General features: G+C 42.4%; 2 protein-coding genes across 2 annotated transcripts; both read right to left on the reverse strand.

The window, feature by feature from the left end:
• Positions 1–918: 918 nt before the first annotated feature.
• LOC108703093 (hemoglobin subunit beta-2-like) lies at positions 919–13,437 on the reverse strand. The gene is made up of 3 exons (XM_018239060.2): positions 13,280–13,437; positions 12,655–12,877; positions 919–1,129 (listed from the first exon to the last, which is right to left on the reverse strand). The coding sequence occupies exons 1-3, from the start codon at positions 13,369–13,371 to the stop codon at positions 1,001–1,003; spliced, it is 444 nt and encodes a 147-aa protein (XP_018094549.1). The 5' UTR covers positions 13,372–13,437; the 3' UTR covers positions 919–1,000.
• A 6,877-nt stretch (positions 13,438–20,314) lies between these two features.
• On the reverse strand, positions 20,315–22,138 carry LOC108703094 (hemoglobin subunit beta-2-like). The gene is made up of 3 exons (XM_018239061.1): positions 21,985–22,138; positions 21,358–21,580; positions 20,315–20,525 (listed from the first exon to the last, which is right to left on the reverse strand). The coding sequence occupies exons 1-3, from the start codon at positions 22,074–22,076 to the stop codon at positions 20,397–20,399; spliced, it is 444 nt and encodes a 147-aa protein (XP_018094550.1). The 5' UTR covers positions 22,077–22,138; the 3' UTR covers positions 20,315–20,396.
• Between the last annotated feature and the right edge of the window lie 3,779 nt (positions 22,139–25,917).

Below are 25,917 nucleotides of genomic sequence, written 5' to 3' on the forward strand. Positions count from 1 at the left end.
ATACAATTGTGTTTGCTGTTTTAGCATCCCAGAGACTTTACTATTATCTATTGTTATGTCACGGGATATTGAAAGTAATTTAAACATTGCAGTAGAAGGTGTAAGTCAACGTAAAATCAAGATCTAAAATCCAGCACCACATGACCACAGTACATCGGTAGTTAATTGATGAGGTCTAAGAGTGCAGGTTCATTAAAATAATATGTTAAGCATTTATTTTCTGCTTTGATCGATATGGAGTAGTTGCTGAACATCTGATGAAGATGTTACAGGGCCCCACAAGAAAATCATTTTTTGGGCCGCAAAACATTGGCAGTTGACTTTTTACTACTACAATCTATTGAAGTAGCTAATTAATTATGGCCTCACTAGGGCCTTTACATACCTGTCCCCCCAAACACCATAGGGTATGCTTACTCTGTAGTTACTCCCCTACGGAGCGTCTGGGTTTATTTGAATTATAGGATTAAAGTAATTTTGCTAAGATTTGTAAATAGGGTAGGGTGGGTGACTAATATTAGCTCTCCTAACCACTGCACCTTTAAGGACAGGTCTGCAGTTAAGAAGGTACCTAAAAAACCCATAATTTCCTTGGAAGAGGTCATTTCAAATGAAAAAATAAGCAGGTAAGGCCTTCCCACCCCCAAGAATAATATCCTTGTTTTACTTAATGTAGACTAGCGCAAGGATATCGCCTTGAAGGTTGCGTCAGCTACAAACATTTCAGTAGAAGCAGGACTGTAGCTTTAGCAAAATGAGTTGTCTGCTTAAGAGAAATTTGCATCCCAGAATACAAGAAAAAATAAGCAGAATGCTTCAATATGGTTTATGGTCTTGGTCTTGTGGTGCTTATCTTTTTTTATACATACATACATACATACATACATACATATATAAATATAAACTAAACTACAGATGTATTTTACAAGCTCATTTTATTTAATTTGTGGCAAAATGTACGTAAGCAAATCCATGACCTCAGTACAGTGCTTTACATCAATTAATTGTATGCTTGGCTGAGGGCATCAACCAGAACAACCATAAATTTCTCCCAGGTTCCCTGGACTTGAGGAGTAAAGGCTGATCCCAGTTTGGAAGCCAAGACAATGACCAGAACTTGGCCAAAATACTGTAAAACAAGAAAATACATTATAAGGATTTAATGCACTTTTACATATCATACAACAGACTGGATTTTTAACAAATACTGAGCACTAGCTTTGCCTCCAGCTTTTGTACAGGCTTTTGATTGTTGCAACTTAAAACAAATGATTACATGACATTTACTGTCAGCCTCACAAAGTAGGGATGCACCAAATACACTATTTTGGATTCGGCCGAACCCTGAACCCTTCACTAAAGATTCGTCTGAATACCAAACCAGAATCCTAATTTGCATATGCAAATTAGAGGTGGGAAGGGGAAAACATTTTAACTTCCTAGTTTTGTGACTAATAGTTTTCCCTGCCCCTAATTTGCATATGCAATTTAGGATTCGGTTCGGCCGGGCAGAAGGATTCGGCCGAATCCTGCTGAAAAAGGCCAAATCCCGAACCGAATTCTGGATTTGGTGCATCCCTATCACAAAGTGAGGCAGAAGGAAATGTACAATTTATTTTATATATTGCAGAAAATAAGTGTATAAGTCAAAAATTGGTCTTCCTTTTTAGTTAGTATAAACACTTTAAATAAATAAAACTGAAAACTGTATTCAAATACAATTGCCTACTTGAAACTAAAAGCTGCTTTGAAGGTAAGCACCCCCTTTAAAACAGCAAAGCTATAAAAACACTGTATAACAAAAAGGCTTTTTAAAGTATAATATATATATATATATATATATATATATATATATATATATATATATATATATATATATATATATTATATATATATATATATATAAGCCACGAATATCTTGTAAATTATATCCATATAAATGGTGAGTTCTGATGTCATTTCTGTCACATAACTCACTGAGGATATTAGAAGTTACCTCGGAGTTCCATGACCTGTATAAAAACACTCGGCCTTCAGCCTCATGGCACCAAACAACCATGAGTGACGTCATCATTAGGCGTCAGACATGTCAAAGAACAACAAGTGTTAAATCAAAAGAATTAAGGCTCCATTGTCCCAATAGGAGCATAAGTGTTGAACTAACCCCATTCATCATAGTGATCAGTTGATAATAGCGTTACAAGTGTGTGCCTAGTGACCCCTTCAAGTGTAGGCAATACTGACAGTATCAGCGCCCTTGTGTAGTTAAAAACAAGAATGGCATACAGCCTTAAGGATTCCTTTCACAATTGCAATAAAAGGCATACAAGATAGTACATCAAATAAGTGGATATGGTCTCCCTTGTTGCTGCTTGTCGCTACTGTGTGCACCAGACGCTGGCTGCCCGTGTCATTCCCTGTTTGCGCATCCAGCTGCAGCCTCTCACCTCACTGCCGTGCTGCTCCCCTACTCGTGTGCGTGCGTAGTAGGCTCCGCCCTCATTGCCATGGGAACCAGACGCCAAGCAGCAAGGCATATTACTACAGGAGACAGAGGGGACTCGAAACACAACGGCTTCATCCCCCATTCGGTACCTATTAGCATAGACCCCTCAGGCAACACGTGAACAGGTCTAACCTCCCGTCCTCCCATGTGCCAAGGGGACTGTCGCCCATTTTATCAGGCTATTGGACCTTCTTAATTAGTCCCCTCTCTCACTGTACCTGCCTCAGTTGTGCCACGTTCCTGCAGTTGCACAGAGGTTAGGGCTTTTCAAATCTATCTGTCACCAGGGAGAGCAAGCAGCCCCGGCGTACACAGTGGAACGTGGGCTGTCTACCTTCAATCCACTCATTAACCCTGTCTGGGGCACCAATGATCCTGAAAAAAAGCACAAACAACAAAAAGAAAAGGAATAAAAAATATTCTGATTATTCATAATCCCACATATGACCCACAGCCAAGAAAAAAGGTTTGCTTCCCATCCCCTATATTGCTATCAGAAAAAAAAAAGAAAAAAAAGAAAAAGGGTTGTCATAGTTGTATTATAAAGTCCAGAGGGACAACATATTAGTGCCCTCATATAATCCAAAGCACAAAGTCACTCATAAATGTCCACTTCACCAACTATGGGTACCTACGTCCATTATTAGTCACCCTTCGGAGGAGAGAAAAATCCACGAAGCCTATGTCATCCCAAAGGAAAGAAGATGTAAAAAACGACATACAAAAATCTTCGTGATAAACCACAGTGCAGGTTAACCCATTAATAAAACGACGACATGGGTAGTGTCTCATTAAGCCCTTTGGGGGCTAAGGTATCCTACTTAAAGATCCATTGTGTCGCCCTTTGCAACAGCATCACTTCCCTATTCCCTCCTCTGCGTGGGCCGATCAATGATCATGTGCTGAAACTGTGGTAAAGAGTGTTTGGATTTGAGCCAGTGTCGTGCTACTGGTTGATCAGCTTTACCGGATGCTAAGGCCATCCATATCGCACTTCTGTGGTTGTTCATTCTCTCTCTGTACGTGGTTCCAGCTTTGCCCACGTAATAAAGTCCACACGGGCACCAAGCTATGTAAACCACGTGATCAGAAGTGCAGGTCACCCTGTACCTAATATCAAATTTAGCCCCAGTTCTGGGATGTGAAAATTGGGCGCCCTGTAGCATCCCGCTACAGGTCAGGCAACCGGCACATTTGAAGCACCCTTTCTTAAGGGGTCTATCCAACCAGGTGGTACCTGTTCTAGGGGGTTCAAACACGTCTTTAATCACTAAAAGATCCCCCAGATTACGCCCTCTCTTATAGGCCAGTAGGGATGTAGCGAACGTCGGAAAAAAAGTTCGAACATATTCGCGAACTTGCGCAAAAATGCGAGCGGTTCGCGAACGGTTCGCGAACCCCATAGACTTCAATGGGAAGGCGAACTTTAACATCTAGAAAAGACATTTCTGGCCAGAAAAATGATTTTAAAGTTGTTTAAAGGGTGCAACGACCTGGACAGTGGCATGCCAGAGGGGGATCAAGGGCAAAAATGTATCTGAAAAATCTGCCTGTGTGTGCTTGGAAGAGATAGTGTAGGGGGAGAGCTGTTAGTGATTTCAGGGACAGATGATAGTAAGCTTGCTGGCTAGTAATCTGCTTGATACTGCTCTGTATTGGAGGGACAGAAGTCTGCAGGGATTTGAGGGACATTTTAGCTTAGGTAGCTTTGCTGGCTAGTAATCTACTGTTCTCTTTAAACAACTGCCATACGTTGACCTTGTAGGCATTGTTTGCCCAGTTTTTTTGGACGCAGCCACTGAAGCACAGTTGCCAGAAAAAATATGCCATATAAATGCTGAAAATAGTAATTTTTCGCCATACGTTGACCTTGTAGACATTGTTTGCCCAGTTTTTTTGGACGCAGCCACTGAAGCACAGTTGCCAGAAAAATTATGCCATATAAATGCTGAAAATATAAATTTTTTTGGTTGCAGCCACTGAAGCACAGAGGCCAGAAAAATTATGCCATATAAATGCAGAAAATATGCATTTTTTTGGTCGCAGCCACTGAAGCACAGTTGCCAGAAAAATTATGCCATATAAATGCTGAAAATATAAATTTTTTTGGTTGCAGCCACTGAAGCACAGAGGCCAGAAAAATTATGCCATATAAATGCAGAAAATATGCATTTTTTTGGTCGCAGCCACTGAAGCACAGTTGCCAGAAAAAATATGCCATATAAATGCTGAAAATAGTCATTTTTTGCCATATACGTTGAGTCAACGTATGGCAAAAAATTACTATTTTCAGCATTTATATGGCATATTTTTTCTGGCCTCTGTGCTTCAGTGGCTGCGGCCAAAAAAACTGGGCAAACAATGCCTACAAGGTCAACGTCGTTGACCTTGTAGGCATTGTTTGCCCAGTTTTTTTGGCCGCAGCCACTGAAGCACAGAGGCCAGAAAAAATATGCCATATAAATGCTGAAAATAGTAATTTTTTTGGTCGCAGCCACTGAAGCACAGTTGCCAGAAAAATTATGCCATATAAATGCTGAAAATATAAATTTTTTTGGTTGCAGCCACTGAAGCACAGAGGCCAGAAAAATTATGCCATATAAATGCTGAAAATATAAATTTTTTTGGTTGCAGCCACTGAAGCACAGAGGCCAGAAAAATTATGCCATATAAATGCAGAAAATATGCATTTTTTTGGTCGCAGCCACTGAAGCACAGTTGCCAGAAAAATTATGCCATATAAATGCAGAAAATATGCATTTTTTTGGACGCAGCCACTGAAGCACAGTTGCCAGAAAAAATATGCCATATAAATGCTGAAAATAGTCATTTTTTGCCATACGTTGACCTTGTAGACATTGTTTGCCCAGTTTTTTTGGTTGCAGCCACTGAAGCACAGAGGCCAGAAAAAATTAAACCAGTAGGGTTTGCACCCTAGTTTGTAACGGTGGCGGAGGGAGGAGGAGGACGCTAAAGGACAGCTGTGTGTGGAGTCATGAGGCTTGAAGAGAAGGACAGCTGCATAGAAGTCAGAACAAGTCTTCCGGCGTGCAGTAACCCTCCGAGATCCACCCCTCATTCATTTTAATAAAGGTCAGGTAATCGACACTTTTGTGACCTAGGCGAGTTCTCTTCTCAGTTACAATCCCTCCTGCTGCACTGAAGGTCCTTTCTGAGAGCACACTTGAGGCTGGGCAAGACAAGAGGTTCATGGCAAATTGTGACAGCTCTGGCCACAGATCAAGCCTGCGCACCCAGTAGTCCAGGGGTTCATCGCTCCTCAGAGTGTCGATATCTGCAGTTAATGCCAGGTAGTCCGCTACCTGCCGGTCGAGGCGTTCTTTGAGGGTGGATCCAGAAGGGTTGTGGCGCTGCCTTGGACAGAAAAACATTTGCATGTCTGACGTTACAGACTGGCCAAAGGGCTTTGTCCTTGCAGGTGTGCTCGTGGCAGGATTACTGGCACCTCTGCCCCTGGAATGTTGATGAGTTCCTGAAGTGACATCACCCTTAAAAGCATTGTACAACATGTTTTGCAGGCTGGTTTGTAAATGCCGCATCTTTTCGGACTTGTGGTATGTTGGTAACATTTCTGACACTTTATGCTTGTACCGAGGGTCTAGTAGCGTTGCGACCCAGTACAGGTCCTTCTCCTTAAGCCTCTTGATACGGGGGTCCTTCAACAGGCATGACAGCATGAAAGACCCCATTCTCACAAGGTTGGATGCAGAGCTATCCATCTCCGCTTCCTCATTATCAAGGACTGCATCATCCACGGTCTCCTCCCCCCAGCCACGTACAAGACCAGGGGTCCCCAAAAGGTCACCACTAGCCCCCTGGGAAGCCTGCTCCTGTTGGTCCTCCTCCTCCTCCTCCACAAAGCCACCTTCCTCCTCTGACTCCACTTCTGGCACCTCTCCCTGCGTTGCAGCAGGTGCCTGGGTTCGTTCTGGTGATTCCGACCAGAAATCGTGCGCTTCCAGCTCCTCGTCACGCTGGTCTACAGCCTCATCTGTCACTCGTCGCACGGCACGCTCCAGGAAGAAAGCGAAGGGTATTAGGTCGCTGATGGTGCCTTCGGTGCGACTGACCATATTTGTCACCTCTTCAAAAGGTCGCATGAGCCTGCAGGCATCGCGCATAAGCACCCAGTAACGGGGGAAAAAAATCCCCAGCTGTGCAGATCCAGTCCTACCACCCAGTTCAAAAAGGTACTCGTTGACGGCCCTTTGTTGTTGCAGCAGACGTTCCAACATAAGGAGCGTTGAATTCCAGCGAGTCTGGCTGTCAGAAATCAAACGCCTGACTGGCATGTTGTAGCGCTGCTGAATGTCAGCAAGGCGTGCCATGGCTGTGTAGGAACGTCTGAAATGGGCCGACACCTTTCTGGACTGGGTGAGAACGTCCTGGAATCCTGGGTACTTGGAGACAAAACGTTGGACTATTAAATTTAACACATGTGCCATGCAGGGCACATGTGTTAAATTGCCTAGTCTCAACGCTGCCAACAGATTGCTTCCATTGTCACACACCACTTTTTCGATCTGCAGTTGGTGTGGGGTCAGCCACCGATCGGCCTGTGACTGCAGAGATGACAGGAGTACAGATCCGGTATGGTTTTTGCTTTCCAGGCACGTCATCCCCAAGACAGCGTGACAACGGCGTACCTGGCACGTCGAATAGCCTAGGGGGAGCTGGGGGTGCACAGGTGTGGAGGAGGAGAAGGAGGACCCAGCAGCAGAGTAAGAAGAAGAAGAAGACGAGGTAGAGAGCGATGGAGGAGTAGAGGTGGTGGCAGAAAAAAAATTGCGGCTGGGTACCTTCCACTGCGGTGTCCCAATTGCTACAAATTTGCGGAAGGCCTCAGAGTCCACCAGCTGGTATGGTAAAAGCTGGCGGGCTAAGAGTGCAGACAAGCCAGCTGTCAGACGCCGGGCAAGGGGGTGACATTCAGACATTGGCTTCTTACGCTCAAACATGGCCTTCACAGAAACTTGGCTGGTGGCAGATGACTGGGAATGGGAACAGGTGGTCAAGGTGGAAGGCGGAGTGGAGGGTGGTTCAGACGGGTCAAGGAGAGCAGAGGTAGAGCAGTAAGATGCTGGACCAGAAGGAGTGTGGCTTTTAGTTTGCCTGTTGCCTTTGAGGTGTTGCTCCCAAAGTGCTTTGTGCTTGCCGCTCATGTGCCTTCGCATAGAAGTTGTACCTATGTGGCTGTTGGGCTTACCAAGGCTCAGTTTCTGACTGCACTCATTGCAAATTACAATGCTTTTGTCAGAGGCACACACATTAAAAAAATCCCACACTGCTGACTTTTTGGAAGTGTGCGATCTGGCGGTAACAGTAGAAGTTGGCGGAGTTGGCGGTATTGGCGGCAATGGCGGGTGCGTTGGCCGGCTGAACACAGGTGCCGATACATGTTGTTGCCCTACTGATCCCTGCGGGCTGTCCTCCCTGCTTCTTCTAAGTCTTATTCTCCTACTGCCTCTCTGACTCTCCGTCTCTCCATCTGAACTACCCTCCTCTTGCTCTCTTCTACTAGGCACCCACAAAACATCAATCTCCTCATCATCATTCTCCTCAGATGCATCAATTTCTTCTGACACATCACAGAAGGAAGCAGCAGCGGGACCTCCTCCTCATCACTCATTATGTCCATCTCTATCGTGTTCTCTGCCAGAATTAAATCTGGTGTAAGGTCCTCATCTCCTTCATCTTCTTCTGGCAATAATGGTTGCGCATTACTCAGTTCAAGAAACTCATGGGAAAATAACTCCTCTGACCCCAGTGAAGAAGGGGCACCGGTGGTGGAGGAAGTGTTACGTGGGGTGGCCATAGCAGTGGAGGATGAGGAGGATGTTGTGGTAAAGTTAGAAACGGTAGAGGATGGGGTGTGCTGTGTAAGCCAGTCAACTACCTCTTCAGCATTTTGGGAGTTCAGGGTCATTGGCTTTTTAAAACTGGGCAATTTGCTAGGGCCACAGGATTGCATAGCAGCACGGCCCCTAGCACGGCCTCTGCGTGGCGGCCTGCCTTTGCCTGGCATTATTTTTAAAAAAACAACAACAAAAACTCAGTTGGTTTTTCTGGAAACGATAATACACACAGCTAGATGGCGGGTTGAAGAAAACAGTGTGCAAATAATGCCTACAAGGTCAACGTATACACTACTACAGCGGTGGATACGGATTACGTAAATATATTATGGCTGCTTGAAAAAAGTCACTCCGGTGTTTTTTCTGGAGACGGTAATATTATGGATATTTAGACAGAATGTGAACAAGGTCACACAGCTAGATGGCGGGTTGAAGAAAACAGTGTGCAAATAATGCCTACAAGGTCAACGTATACACTACTACAGCGGTGGATACGGATTACGTAAAATATATGAATGCTGCTTGAAAAAAAGTAACTCAAGTGGTTTTTCTAGAGACGATAATATTATGGATATTTAGACAGAATGTGAACAAGGTCACACAGCTAGATGGCGGGTTGAAGAAAACAGTGTGCAAATAATGCCTACAAGGTCAACGTATACACTACTACAGCGGTGGATACGGATTACGTAAAATATATGAATGCTGCTTGAAAAAAAAGTAACTCAAGTGGTTTTTCTAGAGACGGTAATATTATGGATATTTAGACAGAATGTGAACAATGTCACACAGCTAGATGGCGGGTTGAAGAAAACAGTGTGCAAATAATGCCTACAAGGTCAACGTATACACTACTACAGCGGTGGATACGGATTACGTAAAATATATGAATGCTGCTTGAAAAAAAGTAACTCAAGTGGTTTTTCTAGAGACGATAATATTATGGATATTTAGACAGAATGTGAACAAGGTCACACAGCTAGATGGCGGGTTGAAGAAAACAGTGTGCAAATAATGCCTACAAGGTCAACGTATACACTACTACAGCGGTGGATACGGATTACGTAAAATATATTATGGCTGCTTGAAAAAAGTCACTCCGGTGTTTTTTCTGGAGACGGTAATATTATGGATATTTAGACAGAATGTGAACAAGGTCACACAGCTAGATGGCGGGTTGAAGAAAACAGTGTGCAAATAATGCCTACAAGGTCAACGTATACACTACTACAGCGGTGGATACGGATTACGTAAAATATATTATGGCTGCTTGAAAAAAGTCACTCCGGTGTTTTTTCTGGAGACGGTAATATTATGGATATTTAGACAGAATGTGAACAAGGTCACACAGCTAGATGGCGGGTTGAAGAAAACAGTGTGCAAATAATGCCTACAGGGCAAATAATGCCTAAAAGGTCAACTTATACACTACTACAGCGGTAGTAAAATAAAAAAAAGTAAAATAAAAAAAAAATGAATATTAAAAAAAAAAAATTAAAGTTGGTGCTGCTGAACTACTAGGAGCAGCAGATTAGCACACCAGTCCCACTCCCCAACACTGCTAGACTAATAGCACTGGGCTCTTATAGTAGTAGTAGTAGTAGTAGTAAAACAACAAAAAAATAAATAAAAGCAGTCCTTACAAGGACTACTGTTATTGCAGCAGTCAGCAGATGAGATCAGAAGCAGGACAGCTGCCCACTGCAGCTACATACAGAGCACTGCAGTAGAAGGTAGATTACTAGCCAGCAAAGCTACCTAAGCTTAAATGTCCCTCAAACCCCTGCAGACTTCTGTCCCTCCAATAACAGAGCAGTATCAAAACGATTACTAGCCAGCAAACTTTCAACTGTCCCTGAAATCACTAACAGGCAGCAGCTCTCTCCCTACACTATCTCTTCAGCACACACAGGCAGAGTGAAAAAACGCTGCAGGGCTTCGGTTTTTATAGGGAAGGGGAGTGGTCCAGGGGAGAGCTTCCTGATTGGCTGCCATGTACCTGCTGGTCTGGGGTGAGAGGGCAAAAAAAAGCGCCAACAATGGCGAACCCAAAATGGCGAACGTCGCGCGACGTTCGCGAACTTCCGGCGAGCGCGAACACCCGATGTTCGCGCGAACAAGTTCGCCGGCGAACAGTTCGCGACATCTCTATAGGCCAGTAGCGGTTTCTGGTTAGCAAAGGGTACGTTTTGATCAGCCTGTACAATTTCCCACCGATTGTTCAAAGCCTTTTTCATCTCACCGCTAACGTCAGTCCATTGTGGTGAGAAAATCAAGTCTGGAGGAACCCTCCTTTCGCTCAAGTCTGGGTTAAGTAAAGCATCCTGGGTCATCAATTCCGCTCGTCTCCGCTGTTCTTTCACCAACACGTTGTCATAAACTCTCGCCACAAACTGCTCAGATAAAGTGGTGAGTTGTAGTTGCGCTGTATTCCTATCCGAATTATTTCGGATAATTCTTAGGAACCGTGAATACAGGACCCCCCGGGACATGTGTGAGGGATGGTATGATTGTGCCTGGATACTACCCATGTCGTCATTTTATTAATGGGTTAACCTGCACTGTGGTTTAACACGAAGATTTTTGTATGTTGTTTTTTACATCTTCTTTCCTTTGGGATGACATAGACTTTGTGGATTTTTCTCTCCTCCGAAGGGTGAGTAATAATGGACGTAGGTACCCATAGTTGGTGAAGTGGATATTTATGAGTGACTTTGTGCTTTGGATTATATGAGGGCACTAATATGTTGTCCCTCTTGACTTTGAAATACAACTATGACAAAACCCTTTTTCTTTTTTTTTCCTTTTTTTTTCCTGATGATAGCAATATAGGGGATGTGAAGCAAACCTTTTTTCTTGGCTGTGGGTCATATGTGGGATTATGAATAATCAGAATATTTTTTTATTCCTTTTCTTTTTGTTGTTTGTGCTTTTTTTCAGGATCATTGGTGCCCCAGACAGGGTTAATGAGTGGATTGAAGGTAGACAGCCCATGTTCCACTGTGTACACCGGGGCTGCTTGCACTCCCTGGTGACAGATAGATTCGAAAAGCCCTAACCTCCGTGCAACTGCAGGAACGTGGCACAACTGAGGCAGGTACAGTGAGAGAGGGGACTAATTAAGAAGGTCCAATAGATAAAATGGGCAACAGTCCCCTTGGCACATGGGAGGACGGGAGGTTAGACCTGTTCACGTGTTGCCTGAGGGGTCTATGCTAATAGGTACCGAATGGGGGATGAAGCCGCTGTGTTTCGAGTCCCCTGTAGTACTATGCCTTGCTGCTTGGCATCTGGTTCCCATGGCAATGAGGGCGGAGCCTAATACGCACGCACACGAGCAGGGGAGCAGCACGGCAGTGAGGTGAGAGGCTGCAGCTGGATGCGCAAACAGGGAATGACACAGGCAGCCAGCGTCTGGTGCGCACAGTAGCGACAAGCGGCAACAAGGGAGACCATATCCACTTATTTGATCTTGCTGGGGTAAGTGTACTATCCTGTATTCCTTTTATTGCAATTGTGAAAGGAATCCTTAAGGCTGTATGTCATTCTTGTTTTAACTACACAAGGGCGCTGATACTGTCAGTGTTGCCTACACTTGAAGGGGTCACTAGGTACACACTTGTAACGCTATTATCAACTGATCACTATGATGAATGGGGTTAGTTCAACACTTATGCTCCTATTGGGACAATGGAGCCTTAATTCTTTTGATTCAACACTTCTTTGACATGTCTGACACCTAATGATGACATCACTCATGGTTGTTTGGCACCATTTAAACACCTTTAAAAGCACGAGCACTGTTTGTGTATTGTTCACCTTCCTGAAGACGGCACAAGTGTTGTTGCCGAAACGTTGAATACATTTTTTCACTAAATAAGACCTAGGAGTGCTGTGTTTTGTATCGCTCTCTCTCTCTCAAATTTATTTATATATTATGATATTAGACCTACTTTACATTAACTCCTGTCCTACCTTAAATTATAGCCCTAATGCTGGTGCCAGTCACCCATGGGCAGATCAGTCTTATTTCAATCTCTGAAGTTAGTCAATTAGATCTCACCCAAAAAGGGCCTAATTGAATTATAAAAGTTACTCATCTGGTTGGCTAGAGAAACACTTGCATTTGGTGATGACCAGATAGGGAATAAGGAATTACTGACCTAACAGATTTGTCAGCCTGTCTGATTGGGATTTGATCAATTCTGAGCAGAGTATTTGCTTATTTCTGGCACACAGTCAAATTAACAAGTTAAAATTGTTAATACGAGCCTTGAAGTTCTCAGGATCCACATAAAGATTGAAGGCGTGGAGCTCACTGAGGTCATGGAGAGAGCCCTTCACATTGTCAAGATGGTCGATGGCATCTCCAACAGCTGAGAGAACCTTGCTGCCGTGGGCATGCACCTTGGCATTTCCAGCAATAGCTGTGGCATTGCCAAGATTTCCAAAACTGCTGAAATATCTCTGGGTCCAGGGGTATACAACCAGCAGCCTGTAGAGAAAAAAAACAGTATAAGTTATAAGGATTGGTATGTGTTATTCTTAAACCAATAGATTGCTTAAACAGAAAAATGACAATATACACAATAGCCTAATCATAATGTTTTCTTTTTTTAATGTGTGTGTGCTATTTTGTAACTGAATGCTGACAACTGACTGAGACTGAAAAAAGTATGGTATGAATACTATATGACTGCAAGAGATTGTTGAGTGGGATAGGACATATAAACTAAAATGGAAATACAACTCCCTTGGGCCCCATTTGCTACTATTTATGAATTGTAGCTTTTGTGCATCAAATAATGTGCAAAAATAGTTATAATTATAAAATACATTTACTCTGTTTCAAATCAGCTCATATTAGTACCCACAATTATGGCTTTTGTTGCATTACCTTGTGAGTGCATCATGGCCGTCTTGCTCCAGGTTGACCTTCTGCCACACAGAGGTAATGGCGGCCTTCTCTTCAGCTGTCCACTGGACCATGGTTACTGTTTGTGAGTAGGTACTGCTTGTGGCAAGACAAGTGTCAGGCTCTGAACTACAGGGGTTTCTCTTCTGAGATTTATAGGTGGTTTCACTAAATCACTCCCATATCGGATTTGTGCTGCATCAGGAAAATGCTTTTTTCCCCTCATGCCTTAGTCACAACTCATGAAGAAAACTGACATTGCAGAATATCAGATCTGTTCTCTTCAGTGTCACTAAACTACAAGCTGTTCTTAAATGTAACCGGTTTTCTAATTGTAAATCAGTAAAAAAACAGCAGCACTCCAGTAATGTTTGAAAAAATGTTTCAACTTTTCACTTTTTACAAACATTATGGGACTGCTGCTGTTTTTGTTTTTTTTTACTGATTTTACCCTGGCAGAGGGTTCAGCTTGTACCTAGGGCTGCAAAGAGCCTTTTTTTCTACTGTGCAGAACACTTCAACTGATTCTACTTGGAGTTTTTCTAATTGTAGGATTTCTCATATGTATAAAATACATTAAATTTCTCCCTAAACTTTAGTTCAGCCGAGTAAACAAAATTTCCTTTTTTTTAGCTGGCCACACTGGACTTCATTGTGTCATTCTCACATTATTTCAGGCCTCACTAGTGCACTAGTGCAGGGTAAAAGTACATGTTTAAGGGGCCGATTCACCAAGGGTCGAATATCGAGGGTTAATTAACCCTCGATATTCGACTAGGAACTAAAATCCTTCAGCTTCGAATATCGAAGTCAAAGGATTTAGGGCAGATAGTACGATCGAAGGATAATTCCTTCAATCGAATGATAAAATCCTTCGAATCGAACGATTCGAAGGATTTTAATCCAACGATCGAAGGAATATCCTTCAATCAAAAAAAGTTAGCCAAGCCTATGGGGTCCTTCCCCATAGGCTAACATTGACTTCGGTAGCTTTAAGATGGCGAACTAGGGGGTCGAAGTTTTTTTTAAAGAGACAGTACTTCGACTATCGAATGGTCGAATAGTCGAACGATTTTTAGTTCGAATCCTTCGATTCGAAGTTGAAGGTCGTAGTAGCCCATTCGATGGTCGAAGTAGCCCAAAAAAAACCTCGAAATTCAAAGTTTTTTACCTTCGAATCCTTCACTCGAAGTTAGTGAATCGGCCTCTAAATGTGTATTAAACACTTTCCAAATTAATATTATTCTGTCTGTTCCAGATTGGGATATGATGATCTTTGAAAAGTCAGAGGAGAAGTCTCTCTGAATCATTTATAAATTTTGCACAGCTCAGAATCATTTTCATTGTGAACATATTTTCCCTGCATGAGTTTATATTTATAAAGCTGGACAAGACTGGAGAATTTAATGTGCAAGTTTTTATTTGCACTACAATTGTGAATTTTTATGCATACAGCGACAATGCACAGAGGCCATGCTCACACACACACCCATCATGTCTGTGCACAATTAGCATCTCACCACAATTCGCAAAAAAAAGGAAAGACAGGCACAGCAGTGCAATATTTAAGCATTTAGGGGAAAACATGTCCAACACCACCATATATAAATAAATATGCAAAGTTTACAAACTACCACCTTATGTTCAACAATAAAATGTGATTTCCTACTGCGTTTACCCAAATCCTCTCTTTTCACTTAATTAGGACTGACGCAAGGACACTGCCATGTTGGGACGCATCAGCTTCTGTATACTTTGTACAAACCCTGTACATAAATGTGTTCCCTTTTGCTAGTGGAGAGGTGTATAGTACGGTATATGACACAAGTCACACGTGCACCCAACTGGTGTAAATCGAATCATGGGATAAGCAGAAGAAAAAGTTGTGCTCACCACTAATTTTCAAAACCATTAGGCAGAGGTGCAATGAGGGTGTGACCACAAAATACATATAGACAATTACAAGAGTCCTCTGCACTCAACCCATTATCAATATATTTAAGACAGAGACATTTTGTGCATACTGCTACTGAAAAATGCCTTACCCTTTAAACAAAACAGAGATCGTTTGTCCATATATTGCAATATATTTAAGCTGGCCAAGTACATCAAAGTCATCCCATATCTGGCCAGTCCTACGCTCAATTTTCATCTGATTCATTAAGAATTTTATTGCTTCATTATACATTTTACAAAGGGACTAAGTTTTACCTGCAACTTACTTGCTGCTTTCAAAGTAAAACTCCCAAACTTGGCTGCCCTTTTATTAGACACCAGTGGGATCACCTGACTATAGCTGGGAAGGGTGGGAGCTACAACATGGAGCTGGTCACTGCTCCTGTATAACTATAACAAACAAGGGAAAGTTGTGCTCACCACTAATTTTTAAAAACATTAGGTTGGGGTGCAATGAGGCTGTGACCACAAAATACATATAGACAAATACAAGAGTCCTCTGCACTCAACTCATTATCAATATATTTAAGACAGAGACATTTTGTACATACTGCTACTGAAAAAATGTCTTACCCTTTAAACAAAACAGGGATTGTTTGTCCATATATTGCAATATATTTAAGCTGGCCAACTACTTCAAAGTCATCCCATATCTGGCCAGTCCTATGCTCAATTTTCATCTGATTCATTAAGAATTCTATTTTACAAAGGGACTTAGTTTTACCTGCAACTTACTTGCTGCTTTCAAAGTAAAACTCTGCCTTAAATATATTGATAATGGGTTGAGTGCAGAGGACTCTTGTGTTTGTCTATATGTATTTTGTGGTCACAGCCTCAGGCAAACAAACGTGCACTGTTTCGGCGCTTCCACCCCTTTCTCGAGCATCATTAACACAAGTAACATCAGGTACTTATTAGGACAATAGACACACCCATGATATGCAATAGTATAACATAATCAAGATTATTCAGTATACAGGTTACATGGTTGATAGCATACATCTAAACTATTTCCATTTCCATGAAAAGAAAAGCTTTTTGTCTCAGTCAGATAACTCACAGAACACACAGCAGTCAGTTATTTGCACTTACTCCCTTCTTGCACCTAGCACTCCCAGCATGCACAGCAAACACCAACGCCTTAAGGTTTTTAATGCTGCTTAACACTTAATTCTTATGCAACACTTTGATCACATGCAACACTCACTTAGCAGCTCCCACACTCGCTTTGAATTCACAAAGTTAAGGTTTCAACCCAGTAATGTATCAGTGTTTGCAGATAACACAAAACTATTCAACCCAATTAATTCCATCCAGGATGCGGCATCTTTTCAACAGGGTCTCGATAAACTGGCAATCTGGGCAGCTAAGTGGCAAATGAGATTCAATGTTGATAAATGTAAAGTCATGCACCTGGGCAGGGGTGCTCCATTAATGAGGCAAGTTGATCCTCTTGCCTCAGGCGGCAGCGCCCCCTGGTTACCAGGGGCGGCAAAAATGCCGCTCCTGGTAACTAAGAGCCGAATTTCCGGTTTTCAACCCGGAAATTCGGCTCTTCTAGTGCAGAGAGCGCAATTGAGTCGTGCACGGCCCCGGGGCTGCAAAGGAAGGCCGCCTCAGGCAGCATAAAGGCGCGGATCGGCACTGCACCTGGGATGTAAAAATATCCAAGCCACTTATACCCTTAATGGGACTGCACTAGGCAAATCTATTATGGAAAAGGACCTTGGAGTCTTTGCAGATGATAAACTTGGCTGTAGCAAGTAATTCCAGTCAGCAGCATCAAGGGCAAATAAGGTCTTGAGCTGTATTAAAAGGGGCATAGAGTCACGGGAGGAGGGGGTCATTCTTCCACTGTATAGAGCACTGGTAAGGCCTCATCTAGAATAAGCCGTACAGTTTTGGTCTCCAGTGCTCAAACAGGACATTATTGAATTAGAGAGGGTACAGAGAAGGGCAACTAAGATGGTGAAAGGTATTGAAAATCTTAGCTATGAGGAAAGACTGGCCAAATTGGGGATGTTCACGCTTAAGGGGTGATATGATAACTATGTATTAATATATAAGGGGATCATATAATAATCTCTCTAATGCTTTATTTACCAGTAGGTCTTTCCAGCAAGGTCACCCATTCCGATTAGAAGAAAAGAGTTTCCACCTAAATATTCGGAAGGGGTTTTTTACAGTGAGAGCTGTGAAGATGTGGAATTCTCTCCCTGAATCAGTGGTACAGGCTGATACATTAGATAGCTTTAAGAAGGGGTTGGGTGGATTTTTAGCAAGTGAGGGAATACATGGTTATGGAAGATAGCTCATAGTACAAGTTGATCCAGGGACTGGTCCGATTGCCATTTTGGAGTCAGGAAGGAATTTTTTCCCCCTCTGAGGCAAATTGGAGAGACTTCAGATGGGGTTGTTTGTCTTCCCCTGGATCAACTGGCAGTTAGGCATGTTAAAAAAAAATTGAACTTGATGGACGTGTGTCTTTTTTCAACCTAACTTACTATGTTACTATGTTACTAGGTAAACATTGAATATTACAGGGTGTCTAAATAACAATAGTTTCAACCTTAACCTCTGTGTTCATTTATCAAAATCTCCTAAATAAAAGCATAAGGCTAAGGCCACACTAGGCGATAGCGTGGCGATTTGACTCGCGGCGACTTTTCGCCGCGACTTTTAAGCCGCAATCGCTGGGGAAACTTTGGCGCTGGCGTCTATGGGGAATTGCGACAAATCGCCAGCGTAAAAACACACGCGGCGATCTTTTTTCTATTGTCGCTCGTAATCGCTTAGCGAGGCGATTTCGAGCGACAATAGAAAAAAGATCGCCGCGTGTGTTTTTACGCTGGCGATTTGTCGCGATTCCCCGTAGACGCCAGCGCCAAAGTTTCCCCAGCGATTGCGGCTTAAAAGTCGTGGCGAAAAGTCGCCGCGAGTCAAATCGCCGCGCTATCGCCTAGTGTGGCCTTAGCCTAAAGACTGTATTCTCTATTGAGTCCCTTAGGATGTAATGTCTGTAAAGTGTGTATCCAAAACTTCTCTCTCTTTTGGAGTTGCCAAGAGACTCAATCAAAAGAAATCTGAGGGACGTCGCCGTATGTCTGGTAGTGTAAAAGTGTGCAGGGACCAGTAGCTTAAGTGCAAAGATACACTGGCACACAAGGCAATTAAAGTGCAGGGTTACCCCTTGCGGTTTATTTTGTGCGAACGTGGCACGTTCGCACAAAATAAACCGCAAGGGGTAACCCTGCACTTTAATTGCCTTGTGTGCCAGTGTATCTTTGCACAATTGTCGTATTTGGGGGTTGCCGTACCCTCTTACACTGTGCACCAGGCTATCTGAACAAAAGAAGGAGTGTGCTCAGCTTTACTCTGTTCCAGACCAGTAGCTTAAGGACATCTTTTCTCACTGTAGATTTGTGCTCACTAATCCTCTCACAAATTGGTTGTACTGTATATACAGTATATATATACAGTATATATATATATATATATATATTATATATATATATATATATATATATATATATATATATATATATACAGTATATATAGTTAGAAGAATTATTGGAGTTTCACACATCCCTCACATTGACGTGGAGAACCAAAACGCGCTGATGTTGGGGATTATGTGAAACTCCATAATTATGTGAAACTCTATGTGCTTTCTGGTAATGGACTGTATGATTTATGGTGAGCACCTGGCCTTTGTTATCATGAGTGGTGAGTGCTAGTGATGGGCGAATTTGCGCCGAAAAATTCGCGAAACGGCACCGGCGTCTGGTTTTTGACGCCGGCGCCCGTTTCTTTGATGCCAGCGCCCGTTTTTGACGCCGGCGTCCGTTTTTTCGAAAAAAATGTTTTTTGACGACGGTGAATTTTTGGCGCGAATTTTCGCAGGCGTTTCACGAATTTGTTCGCTGCCGGTGAATCGCGCAAATTCACAGCGAATTTGCGCCTGGCGAATAAATTCGCCCATCACTAGTGAGTGCCGATGTACGGTGAATATATATATATACGCACTGGAGTTCATTTGTAGGGGTTTAACTTGATGGGCTAAATATATAATATATACTGTATATTGTAAGATATCGGTGTCTAAAGGGCACTATATTGTGTGTATTTCACCAGCATTAAGCTGGTGAAATCTAAACTCCAGGGAAAACTGTGTTGCTGCAGCATGTAATGCTGCTTAATTCTGCACCAGCTTGGGAAAAACTGGATAATGGGTCCCTGGAGTGGATGGAAGACAGCAGGGTGGGCTTCCATCCCTTGCTCTATGTAAGGTTTTGCAGCTGCCGAAACTAGGTAGCTAGTAAATTAAGGTTAGTTAAAAGGAGGTGTGGAGCAACACCTCAACGCTGCAGCTTTCCCCTAGAGAGGAGAAGGGTGAGGGGCCACATGTGCTTGTGAGCACCAGGGAACAAGAGTGATTCCCCTGAGCTGGAGAGAGGACCAGAGAAATCACTCCCAGGAGACAGTGTCTCAAGTGTGCCCAGAGAGGATTCTGGGATTTGTGGTCCGCTGAAAGCCATTGAGGGCTAAACTCAACTGTGAGTAAAGTGAACACCAGTGAGGGTGTGAAGAGGGAGTATTATTGCTATGATGTGAAGCATACGTGATTCCTCATGTGAAACCAGTGGGCTGAAGATTTTGTTTTTTGCAAATAAAAGCTAGCAAAGCGGCAATTTGAACTCTTTAAGGTGGTCAGTCTCCATTTATGTGCCGGGGCCTTGGTTTTCGCTACTGGAAGCTCAATATATATATATATATTATACAATTTATATAGTTTCTTATATATTTATATAAACAATTAAAAGTTCAACAAAGTTAGGACTTCAGCCTTAGCAAAGTAATGCCAATATACACAACATAAGGATAACTCTTTCCACAAACCTTTATTAATGCATGGGGATGTTTCAAGAGTATGCACTCTTGATAAAGAAAGAAAGGATACTCTTGAAATATCGCCATCCTTCAATAAAGCTTTGTGGCTTGGAGAGCGTGCTGTTTATTTTTTATCTTATGCATATATAAATATAAACTTAACTACAGATGTATGTTACATACTCATTTTATTTAAATTGATGCAACATGTACATAAAATAATCCATGACCTCAGTACAGTGCTTTACATCATTTAATTGTATCCTTGGCTGAGGGCATCAACCAGAACAGCAATAAATTTCTCCCAGGCTCCCTGGACTTGAGGAGTAAAGGCTGATCCCAGTTTGGAAGCCAAGACGATGACCAGAACTTCGCCAAGACGCTGTAAAACAAGGAAACACATTATAAGGATTTAATGCACTTTTACAATGTCATATCACACAGCAGACGGAATTTTAAACCAGTACTGAGCATTAGCCTTGCCTCCAGCTTCTATATTACCTTTTGATTTTTTATTATATATGCTTAAATATATTTGCTGTCAGCCTTTAAAGGAGAAGGAATGGCTTGGTGCACTTGGGGTGCCTAATTTAGGCACCCCTAAGTGATTGTATTGACTTACCTGAAACCCTGGGCCAGTGCTCCTATCAGCAGAAAACTGCACCAGCCCGGGGTTATACCACTGAGCACCACGGAGCGCGGCTTCATGCGGCTGCGCATGCGCAGTAGAACGAAAAGCCGAACTTTAACTAAAAAGTCGGCTATTCGACTCCATGGTGCTCACTGGTATAACCCCCGGGCCGGTGCAGTTTTCAGCTGATAGGTGCCATTTGCCACCCACAGGTGCACCAAGCCTTTCCTTCTCCTTGTGGCATTGAAATTTGTATTTGAATGCAGTTTCCAGTCTTTTCATTTATTTAAACTGTTAATACTAATTTTAAAAAAATACATTTCAAAGGAGAAAGAAAGGCTTGGTGCACTTGGGGGTGCCAAATGTATTTTTTTTTTAAAATTAGTATTAACAGTTTAAATAAATGAAAAGACTGGAAACTGCATTGAAATACAAAATTCAAATTAGAAGCAATGGTCAGATAGACCACACACACTATAGAATTACAGGCCTAACAGATTTGCCAGCATGTCTGAATGAGATTTAATCAATTCTTATTTCTGGCACACAGACAGATTAACAAGTAAAAATTGATAATACAAACCTTGAAGTTCTCAGGATCCACATAAAGCTTGGTGGCGTGGATCTCACTGAGGTCATGGAGAGAGCCCTTCACGTTGTCAAGATGGGCGATGGCATCTCCAACAGCTGAGAGAACCTTGTTGCCGTGGGCACGCACCTTGACATTTCCAGCAATAGCTGTGGCATTGCCAAGATTTCCAAAACTGCTGAAGTATCTCTGGGTCCAGGGGTATACAACCAGCAGCCTGTAGAGAAAAAAACAAGCAGTATGGATATGAGTTGGTATGGGTTGGTATGTGTTATTCTTAAAACAATAATTACTTAAATAGAAAAATAGAAAAAAAACAATATACACAATAGCCTAATCATAATGTGTGTGTGTGCTATTTTGTAACTGAATGCTAACAACTGACTGAGACTGAAAAAATATGGTATGAATACTATATGACTGCAAGAGAATGTTTAGTGGAATAGGACAAATAAACTAAAATGGAAATAAAACTCCCTTGGGCCCCATTTGCTACTATTTATGAATTATACCTTTTGTGCATTAAAGAAAGTGCAAAAATAGTAATAATTATAAAATGCAGTTACCCTGTTTCATATCAGCTCATATTAGTACCCAGAATTATGGCTTTTGTTGCATTACCTTGTGAGTGCATCATGGCCGTCTTGCTCCTGGTTGACCTTCTGCCACACAGAGGTAATGGCGGCCTTCTCTTCAGCTGTCCACTGGACCATGGTTACTGTTTGTGAGTAGGTACTGCTTGTGGCAAGACAAGTGTTAGGCTCTGAACTACAGGGGTTTCTCTTCTGAGATTTATAGGTGGTTTCACTAAGTCACTCCCATACTGGATTTGTGCTGCATCAGGAAAATGCTTTTTTCCCCTCATGCCTTAGTCACAACTGATGAAGCAATTTTAAAACTGACATTGCAGAATATCAGATCTGTTCTCTTCAGTTTTCTTTCCTTTTTTAAAAAAAAATTGTTTCTGAAAGTAAGTTAAAAGATAGTGCCTTTGTTAATATGTACATTAAATGTATATTCATGGTTTAGTATATTTGTGGAACATTAGACGCAATCATAATGCAGGCTCTAGACTTGAAGAATCACTTCCTGGACCTTGTAAGGCCCCAACATCCATTACATGCATTTCTTGCCCCCTAAGAGGTAGTAGTGTGACTAGTTCAGTTTTGCAGGGATATTAATTCTATTGTGTCATTCTTACATTATTTCAGGTCTCACAAACAGATTTATTCAAACCAGTGCAGGGAAACAGTACATTATTTTTAAATGTGTAAAACACGTTTTCGGTGTTATTTTTCCTTTAAATGATCTGACACTTTGATTTTCACATGAAAACTATTCTGTCCGTCACAAACTGCTTTGCTTTTTACATCTGTATCTGCATTGCCATCAGCCAGAGTAGTACAAAATAACTATTAAAGGAAAACTGTACCCCAAAATGAATACTTGAGCAACAGATAGTTTATATCAAATTAAGGCATATTAAAGAATCTTATCAAACTTGTATATATATTTAGCAAAGTGAGCAGTTTTATGCAATTTCTTTTTATAGAGACCTACATTGTGTGAGGGGTATACAGTAGTTTTCTTTTAACTGGAAAAATAAAGTAAAATAACACACTGGCTAGGGATTTAATTAAAAAAAGACCATTGGAGTTCAGTGGAAACTAACTTTTAAAATTTGTCAGGCAGTTTTCTTACTCTTAGGCAATAGCCAGTGCCGGGCCAGACTGGCCAGGCGCGCGACTCTTATGCGCTGACCCATGGGTGCGCACATATACGTGGACGGGTGCATAGACACGCAAGGGTGCAGAGAGGGGACTGGGCTAGGGATAGGAGGCCCTAGGCACATGCCTACTCTCAGGGCTAGTTCCGGCTCTGGCTACAGCAGTTTTGGCTATTTTCTGTGGTTTCTGCTTCGGGTCCCATTTGACTTTGGACCCCATTCAGCTTCGGTTCCCATTCGTCTTCAGCTCCCATTCAACTTTTGCTCCCACTTATCTGGCCCATAAATGGAAAGGACCACCAGCCCGATGATCGGTCAGGCCTGCCTTAATCTAATTAAGAATCTGTCACTCTGTTTGAAATCTGAGATATATAAACATCACGTGAATAACCTGAAAAACCTGGTGCATATCTGCCTAGAAGAATGAGCAAAATCACTCAATCTGATATATACTTACTAAATGACTTCACAGTCACACTCTTAAGCTGGGCTAGGGTCTGGTCAAGACAGGCCCACGGTACATGTTGGGAGAAGTTTGAAGGTCACTGGGTGAACCCGAGGCATTTTAGAGATCTCAGGCACACCCTACGCATGCACCTTGCCTTGTCTGGCTGCCTAATCTTCTCCCAGCAGATACTGACTGTACACCGTCCTACTTGGACACAGGCCCAGCAGTACAGATACAAATACATATAAAATAAGAGAAATCAAATAATAATTGTAAAAAGAAAATTATGGGCCTCTTGTGTCTCCAAGTGTACGTGTGAACCTGATTCATTGTAGATTTCAAGACTTTTGGGAGTGGGAGTAGCCTAGAAGGAGAGCCTGTAGAAAATGTAGCCTAGGGACCTTACATCTCATTAAAGGAGAACTACATCTTAGATTAAGAAGTAGGCTAGAAATCTTGTACATTATGTTTTAGGATTCTGTACAGTCATTTAGCAGTAAAGATCTGTGCCTCCAAACAGGTCCGGACTGAGAATTAAAATAGGCCCTGGCATTTCAGGTATACAGAGGCCCAATCAGCCCACATAGAGGCCCAAACAGCCCCCACCAGCCCACTAAATATTGACTTTCAATGGGACCTTACAGCAGCCCCTCTGGCATTTGCCAGAACCCACAGATTGCCAGTCCGGGCCTGCCTCCAAATATGCCCCACTAGCTCCCCATCTTCTTTTCTGCTGATTCAGTGCACATGCTCTGTGCTGCTTTCACAATAGAAATGTCACAATACAAGGCTTATTAGTAATTAATACAAATAATTACTACATGGCAGCACAAAAACCAGTGCAATATGCATCAGAATTTAATAATCGGCCCTGTAGCATCAGCTTATATTATAGGCCAACCTCATTCTCTGCTTTATAATTTGCGACGGCCCCTAAGCTTAGCTTCTCAACAGCTGCTCAGAGCCCACTGAGCATTTTTAGCCACTTACATTTTTAGGGTTTAGTTCCCTTTTAAGTATAGGGGTGAAAGCATATTTCATGTTTTATTTAAGATTATAAATACAATAAAACAATGTAAACAATAAAAACGACAGATTAAAAAAATACTTCCAAAATAAAACACATTTGAAATAAAAAAAATCATAAAGAACAAAAGAGGGAGATTTGTAATTTAGTAAAATGAAATAATGGCCATGGTTACTTAAGCAAGGCTTTTTAAAAATATGTCTCACTAAGAAAATGTTTAAAAGTATAAAAGGCTGAGGACATGGTCACAATAGGCATACTATATACCAGTAAAAGCTATCTGTTCATTGATTATACATTTTATGAATGTGGAAGAGAGGGCTCACATTAGATAAAATGATTGCCCTATAAGAAGAGAAAAACAGCATCGGCTTCCGCAAATAGGGGCTATGGGTGCTCCCCCCACACTGCTAATAGACCGCTGTAACAAATTGTTGATTAAATGTCCCTTCTCAGCTCCCTGCTCCTTGTGAAAAAAGTCCAAGATGGCCATGCATTCCACTGTGGAGCACATGGTCAGTTTCAATGTTTTACAGAAGCCAGGCAGAGAGAGAGCAAAGCAGCATGGGAGCAGCAGGAAAGAAGAACTTTGGAGTTGGTAGTGCAAGTATAGGTGAGGGAGTGCTTTCAATTTACCCATTTCTGCATTCATCTTATTGGAAAGAACAAAGCTGTTAAATCCCCCAATTTTTTCATGAGTTACCATATTTACTGCTCTGTCCCCCAGTCTCCTGTCAATCTTATGCATTCCTAAGATTTCTGCCAATTTCAGACAATTTCCAACGATTTGCTGACTAAAGTCCTGTGTGCGCAATCAGGGCAGCCATCAGGGGGGGATTGGGGGGAGAGTTGTAGGCGGCCCCGAGGGTAAGGGGGGCCCGGCCATGCCGCACTTTCTTTATTAGCCGGGCCCCCTGCTTTCTGAGAGCTGCCGACTTTGGGAAGGCAGGGCGGGAGCACAGGGTGAGGTATCTTCTGTCCATTATTTCCCCTTATTGGTCACTGAGTTTAAGTCCCAGTTGAGCTGCTCAGGGATTGGATAGCTGAGGTTTGAACTTCTCCTCCAGCTAATCCAATGGCCATGCAGCTTTACCAGGACTTGAAATTCTGTGACCAATAAGGGAAGAAAATGCTGTCACGGGAAGAAGATGCAGCCACCTGTGCTCCCCTCCTCCCTTCTGTAATTGGCAGCTCACTGACAGCAGGTGGGCCACACTAATGAAGTAAGTGTAACATGGCAGGCCCCCCCTAAAGGTAACCCTTTGTGGTCCCTGTTGTGTGGTGGGGCCCTAGGCACCAAATTTTTTTTAAACTTCTGGGGGGGCAAGTTTTTTTTACATTGACGTTTAAGGG

This window comes from Xenopus laevis, chromosome 9_10S (assembly GCF_017654675.1).
Source record: "Xenopus laevis strain J_2021 chromosome 9_10S, Xenopus_laevis_v10.1, whole genome shotgun sequence".
Classification (NCBI taxonomy): domain Eukaryota; kingdom Metazoa; phylum Chordata; class Amphibia; order Anura; family Pipidae; genus Xenopus; species Xenopus laevis.